This window comes from Callospermophilus lateralis, chromosome 11 (genome assembly GCF_048772815.1).
Source record: "Callospermophilus lateralis isolate mCalLat2 chromosome 11, mCalLat2.hap1, whole genome shotgun sequence".
NCBI lineage: Eukaryota > Metazoa > Chordata > Mammalia > Rodentia > Sciuridae > Callospermophilus > Callospermophilus lateralis.
In genome coordinates, this window is record NC_135315.1 from 19,839,627 (window position 1) to 19,846,549 (window position 6,923).

Genomic DNA, 6,923 nt, shown 5'->3' on the forward strand with positions numbered 1-6,923 from the left:
CTTGGCAGTGACTTTTTCATTCTGACAGACCCAGGCTGATTCATGAGTTTATTATATTGACAGAAAACAGTACTTTAATCCCAATTTACGGATGATGGCAAAGGGCAGTTCACTTCCCTCCAAGCTACCCATACCTGCCCTCACAGCAGGCCTTGACTCCTCCAATGGCTGGGGCTATCTTGTGACACGTATCTAGCTCCAGGCTCTAGAATCTGTCCCAGCCTGGAGTTTGGGAAGAACTGGGGCCCCAGGGATGGTCAGTCTGTCACAAAGAGCCATTCACCACCCTGGGGTAATATTTGAGGAAGACCTTCTTGGTTAGGTCCACAGTATCACCTTGAGGCTGACTGGAATATCTCTTTTTGCTCAGAACAAAGGACTTCTCCAGCTGGAAGACATTTTTGTCAAACTCCTTCTGTTTAAAAGGAACACTCTGAGCCAAGCTGCCTGCCAGTGTCTCCAGGAAGAGGCGCCAACGTGGAGCATAGTAATCTTCTACCAGTCCTGCCAATTGTTTGTTAGCGTAATCTAGGATGTTGCCCTCTGGACCCCACAGGGTCAACTGATAGAGGCTATTCTGCTCATAGAATTGGGCCTCAGTCTCATTGACTGCCATTGCCCGGGCCTGCTCCAGCCAACTGCCCAGCAAGAAGCGTTTGTCAGTAGCCAGCACCTCATCCAGTACAGGCAGAAGTTCATAAGCTAGGATGCCTCCAGCCTGCAGCAGGAGAATCAGGTCCTTCTTCCTGTAGGAGATCTTCACCTCCTCATAGTACAAGCTGACCATCTCTTGGATTGCCTGGCGGGTGATGTCCACCAAGTCATAGCGGAAGGCCAAGCTGGTGGTTAGGTTGGGTGCTGCTTTCAACAATAGCCGCCAGGCCTCAAACACATCCGATCGGTTGTACCAGACAGTGGTATTTATCTTTAGGGAAGGCCGCTTGACCAGGGGGCTGCGATTGTGCCCAACACAGGCCTTACCAGAGCAGTTGTAGACACTTCTGAGCAGTAGCTTCCAGGCTTCCTTTGCATCTTCCTGAGACAACCCATACCGCCGGTCAGCAAAGCCAGTCACCCATGCCACCAAATCTGGCACTGGGTCCTTTCGCCAGCCCAGCTCAGTCATGAGGGTATAGACCACTTCATTCTGGCCAATGCCCTCAGGAGCTATGCCAGTGCCTACCATGGTGGAATTGGGGTAGAGGCGTGCAGCCTGAGGGCCTTGGTTCACAGCCTCCAGGGATCCAAATAGACCATGGTTGCCCCCGAAATTATGCAGCATGCACCAGATGAAGGGCTGGCCATAGAAGGAGTCTGTGCGGCTATACACAGGCTGGTTCTCGGCAAACAGGTCCAGAACCAGGAGACGGCCCAGGGGCACAGCCCTCAGGACAGCCTTGACCTGGTCAGGCCCCCAGAACTTGGGCTGGTGCTGGAAAAGCCAGCCTTGGAGCAGCCACACGGCATCAGGATCCGCTGCAGTGGTAGGAGTGGGAAGGACAGACAAGAGGGGTGATGAGAGGAGAGGGCCAGGGGAGTACTGAGCCCATTCTACAAATGATGAAAATGGAGGTCCAGAGAAGGCAAATGACCCTGTCACAGGGGACACCTTCCCCCTCTGGCTGCCCCATGGGGACATATATGGGGACACACCACTACATATTTCCTTCCTCATCCTGCCTCCCCATAACTGGGATCTCCAGGATAGTGACGTCTTGCTTCACAGGCATTAAAATTGAAATGTTAAGACATGGACTCCTGGGCCCCAGCTTCTGAGCCTTGATTCAGAAGTTCTGGGTTGGGCCCTAAAAATGTGTATATCTGGGGCTGGGGTTGGGGCTCAGCAGCAGAGCACTCTCCTAGCACATGCAAGGCCCTGGTTTGATCCTCAGCACCACATAAAAACAAATAAAAGGTATTAAAAAAATATGGGTATCTGGGATGAAGTTGTGGCTTGGGGTAGAGCGCTTGCCTAACACGTGTGAGGCATTGGGTTCGATCCCTGGCACCACATAAACATAAGATAAGGGTACTGTGTCCATCTACAACTAAAAAAATTTTTTTTTAAATGTGCATATCTGATAGTGCTATGGTTTGGATATGTTTTGAGTATAACTCCCAAGGGTTCATGTGTTTAAAATTTTATCCCCATTACAAGGTATTAAAAAGGTGCAAACTTAATCCCATTATGGTGTCTGCAGATGAGGCTTTGGGAGTAAGCCTTTGGGATTTCATTGCAGTAACTAAAAGTGGACCAATAAGATAGGCTCCAGGGTGGGGCTCATGCCCCTGGTTCTAGACTACACTTGCAGCAGCTCTGCTCAAGGAAGACTGAGCTAACCTGCTCCCTTCCTGGCTAACATATAGACCTCCATTAAGCCATTCCTGCCTTGGGCCCCTTCTACCCATCCTTACAAGTGGCAGGAAGGAGCCTGGGGTTCACATTTGTGAAGCAAGATGGATACCTACTAGTTTGGGGTATAAGCCCTAACTCTGGCCTGCATTACCTGCTTTAGCAATGAGGGAGAGATCAAATCAAATCTTTTTAGTAGTTAGCACTTAGTGATTCTTCACAGGCCAGGCATCATGTACCTATGAATTAGTCCCATTGTACAGATGAAACAACTGAGACACTGGGAGGTAACTTGTAAGTTACCAGGGACTATTAGTGTCAGGGTTTGCGCCCTAGTTATCTGGCTCCAGAGCTCATCTCTCAACCACAATGGGATTAAATGAGATGGCATGTGTGCCTGGGAAACTGTAAAGGGCTGTGTATTACAGTGCGACAGTGAGGGGTAGCCCCAGTCTCTCCTCCCATCCCTACTGACCTCTGCCATTCCCATCTACCTGAAGGTCCAGGGGGCTTCCCTTGCCCACCTCCCCAGGGCACCATACCTGCGATCATGGCCTCATAGACAGCAGTGGTGATTGCAGCAAGGTAGGAGGGCTGTGAAGAGGGAGGTTGCATCTCATTGAAAGTGTCAGCCCCGTAGATGTGGTTGGTACCAAACTCTTTGCTCAGCTCCCATAGGAAGAGGCTCCCAATGAGGGGGAACATGGGGTCTTCTGGAGCCAGAAGGTAGGGGCAGGAGTAGGAGCAGTTGAAATGTCCCCAACTGCTCAATCGGGTGACATTCATCTGTGGGAACACCCTAGTGGAGAGCAAAAGCTCAGAGAATTACTGGAGGCTGACATAGCATTCCTCTTGGCCCATAATTCCTTCCTTACCAGCCTAATTTATCTCTAGTTCCTGGAGTGCATCTTGGTTTCTTGTGCTTCTTCACACACACTGCCCCCTGCCTGGGCATCTTTTCTCTTCCCTCCTTGCTTATCCTCTTGGTTCTTCCCCACTATCCTTTAAGTTTTACCTGTCTGGAAAGCTTTTGCTATCCCTCCACCTCCACTGGCTGAAATTTTAAACACATTCCTTGTTCAAGATAAGGCTCAGTATTGCTTCTGCCCTGAGCCCTTTCTGGCCCTCTTCCACAAGAGCCAGTATAGTTCCTGCCCTTATCACTGGGTCATATCCCTCTGCTAGCTTATCTCTCTTCAGAGACAGAGCCTGGGGCATCTTCACCACTGCATCCCTAGGGCCCAGCAGACAGCAGTGTCTGGCAGCCCTGCACAGCTGGACAAACATCACAGAAGGAATGAGGTTCCTGCTATCACTCACAGTGCAAGGGAGGCCAGCAGTGTGAGTGGTGGAAACCAGGTGTTTGTGGGCACAAAGGAGGCCCCTGGGGGTGTTGGCAAGGCTTCCTGAATGAGGGGATGTTTCAGTACGGCCTTGAAGACTTTTCTAGCCACAGGAGAGGAGTGTATAGTACAAGGAAGAGGAAAAGAGACCAGTGTATCCCCTACTACCACTAATTAGAGCAGCTGCTAGCAAACACTCTGCCAGGTCATATTCACACCCAAACCCTGATGGTAAAGGTGGTAAGGATCCCATTTACAAGTGAGGAAAATAAGGCACTGGGGAGTCATGGTAATCCGTCCAAGGTCACACAGTTCGTTGGTAGCAGAGGCAGGAATCAAACCCAGGCCTGCATCCATAGCTTCATTATTTAAGTCACGTTTTAACAGAAGAAAAAACTCCATTGTTGAGCTGCACAGGGAGAAGGGAAAGCCTCACCTGGTGAGAGCCTTGGGGACGTGCCCTGCGAATGCAGGTAACACGGGGATCATGCCAAACGAGCGCATCCGGTCCAGGATCCGATGCTGGGAGAAACAGGAGGGGGGCTGGTGAGCATGACCTCTGCAGCCCCATGGGGGTCCCTTACTCACTCAGGACACAGTCACTGTGATCTGGTCAAGAGCCCTGAGTCTGGTCAAAAACCACACCCTCCCTAGGTCTGTGACCTCAGCACCAATTCTGCCCCTTCCGTTTCCCATTCTTTTTTTTTTTTTTTTTTTTTTTTTGTGGTGCTGGGGATTGAACCTAGGGCCTGGTACATGCAAGTCAAGCACTCTACCAACTGAGCTATGTCCCCAGCCCCCTTTCCCATTCTTTTACCTGTAAATAAATCTGCTTGAGGTGCCAGAAGCGGGACAGGGGGCCACCCCAGGTGTGCAGATTGCCCATGCGCCCCCAGGCCAGGAAGGCAGGACCAGTGAAGTATTCATTGATTTCTGACTCGGTCAGGCCCAAGGCCAGGTACACCTGGGGAAGAGGGAGATCCCTACACATATAAATATATTCATTGACATTTGCCAACTGATTCATTCAACAAACATTCACTCATTGCTTCTCTGTGCTGGAAGCTACGTACTAAGACAAAATTGGATCACAATCTAGGGAAAACAGATCTGAGTTCACTAAGCTGTCATCTTTGATGTATGGGTGAGGAGATGGGACACAAAGGGGTTTTCCCAAAAACCAGGAAGAAGTCTTAGAAGGTTTCATGAAACAAAGTTCACCAGATGGAAGGGAAAAGAGCCAGAGCACTTGGAGGCAGATCGAGACTGCTAATATGGGAGAATCTACAGGATCAGGAGACTGGTCTGGGGCGGCGGGTGGTAGGGGAGAGAAGCCCTGGGTTCATCAATTGTTTTAGCATGATGCTGGGGTCTAGCTCATCTCAGGAATGGAAGCCTCAACTTCTGAGGTCTGGATCCATTGTGCACTCCACAAACACTTCTGGAGCCCTTATTCTTTGTATGCCTGACACTGCTGGCCAGGGGCAGATAGACAACAAGTGGGGGACATGTAGTGGACAGTAGAGCGTGGAGGGGCTAGGTGGGCACGCACCCGCTGCCAGATGGCCTCCTGACCATTCCAGGCCAGTGCCAGGTTGATGCCATTCAGTGCCATCCAGTCAATCTCTTTCTCCCAGCGGGCCCAGTCCCACCACACGAAGGAGTAGCTTTGTGTGCACACATTCTGGTAATAGCGGTACCTGCAGGTGGAGGCAGGAGTTGAGTAGGTTACTGGGGGCAGAGAAGATATTTCCTATCCCTGAGTGTCCATCACCTGGAAGAGCTCAGAGATAGTCTGGTTCTGGAATAACTCCCCTGGCACCCAGTGGAATTGGGGAAGAGTTCCAAATGTGGGCCCTCTTCTGTTTCTTTCTAGGATCCACCCCAGGTGGAGCTGAGGCTTGAGTAGTTGAGTTTCTGAGGTGCCTGCCCACTAGTTCCCAATACTCTAGCCTGGCAGATATTTGTGGGAATATATTTCACTCCCATTCAACACTTTCAGAGCCCCAGCTATAGTGTCTATATGGCAAAGTTGGTCCTTAACTAGGAAGTAAAGGGTCCCAGTTTAGGAAGGGGGCTCCCTGCCCCACAATCTGAGGGAGAGGCAGATGTGAACACATCACCTTCATGCAGTGTAGCAAGTGCTAGAATAGAGGTCTGTGAGCAGGGTGGACGTCATTCCTCAGTCAGCATCTTCAAATAGAGTGTAAGGAAGGAATGAAATAAAACTTGCCCATCACAATTATGCACCATCATCGTGCAAACCCTCACAATCAACACTGCTCGGGGACATCACTGTTTCCATTTTTCAGATGGGCCAGCTGAGGCTCTGAGAGGCTGACATAAGAACGCATGGCTGTTAAAGGTGAAGCTAGGATTTGAAAGCAGAGCTATTGGACTCGAAGGCCACCAATTCCTTCTCAGGCTTTCAGTTTTCTGCAGCTCCAGCCCATTGTTGGAGTGAGGCGAAGGGTGGGCGTCCCCAGGGCTGGAGGCTGGAGTCAGCTGCCCCGGAGGCGGTCGGGACCCATACCTGTGGGGCGTGGTCTCAGCCAGCTCTTCCGGCACCATAGGCAGCGGCTGTGGAAGGTGCAGCTGAGAACCCGACCAGACCACCTGGCAGCCACAGAAGTCGCGCAGGTAGCGGTGCAGCCCGGCGGCCGCCGCCACGCCCGTGGAGCCGCGCACCTGCACGCGCGCTCCGCCGCCGCCGCTCAGGCGGTAGGTGTCCAAGCCCGACTCGGTCGCCAGGGCGCGCTCCACAGACACCGAGAAATCGGCCGCCGGCCCGGGCCCCAGCAGCCGGACCACCAGCGCCCGCACGACCGTCTCCTCCCGGGCCTCATCGATCGAAGAGCCCCTAACCCCTGCCAGAAGCAGGAACCCCAGAGCTGCGGCCACCGTAGCGGCCTCCATGGTCTCATCATGGCGGCGCCCAGCCAACAACCAATCCGGTCTCGGGACCAGGATAGCGGGAACAGCGGGTGTCCAATCAGCTGTGGGCCTCCGGCCACGTGGAACTTAGGCTGGAACTCCGGTTTGCTGCCGGGAGACTCTGCTTCCGGGCCCAGACCCTGAGAGTGTCTTCTGACTACATGCGCGTGACCCCATCAAACTCCCAGGGCCGCAGGGGGCGCACTGCCCTTCCCAAATTGCCTTCACCTACAGCGCGGGTTCACCGGCAAGTCACTTCCCTTCCGTCCAGCCACCCACCCTTTAAAATAAAA

General features: G+C 52.3%; 1 protein-coding gene across 2 annotated transcripts; it reads right to left on the bottom strand.

Annotated features, from left to right (window-relative positions):
- Positions 1–34: 34 nt before the first annotated feature.
- Positions 35–6,627, bottom strand: Naglu (N-acetyl-alpha-glucosaminidase). 2 transcript variants are annotated; one of them, XM_076869980.2, is made up of 6 exons: positions 6,230–6,627; positions 5,249–5,396; positions 4,514–4,660; positions 4,133–4,218; positions 2,896–3,152; positions 35–1,476 (listed from the first exon to the last, which is right to left on the bottom strand). In XM_076869980.2, exons 1-6 carry the CDS (start codon positions 6,610–6,612, stop codon positions 266–268), a joined length of 2,232 nt encoding a protein of 743 aa, XP_076726095.1. In that variant the 5' UTR covers positions 6,613–6,627; the 3' UTR covers positions 35–265. The 2 variants fall into 2 exon arrangements, with proteins under 2 accessions (XP_076726095.1, XP_076726096.1); XM_076869981.2 differs by lacking the exon at positions 6,230–6,627 and adding an exon at positions 5,820–6,218.
- Positions 6,628–6,923: the final 296 nt, after the last annotated feature.

Coding starts and splice junctions, on each gene's coding strand:
- Naglu (XM_076869980.2), bottom strand. CDS start 6,612: ATGGAGGCCGCTACGGTGGCCGCAGCTCTGGGGTTCCTGCTTCTGGCA. Junction 4,219..4,513: donor TCAAGCAGATTTATTTACAG/GTAAAAGAATGG, acceptor TGTTTCTCCCAG/CATCGGATCCTGGACCGGAT. Junction 3,153..4,132: donor GTCCCCAAGGCTCTCACCAG/GTGAGGCTTTCC, acceptor GCTCTCCACTAG/GGTGTTCCCACAGATGAATG.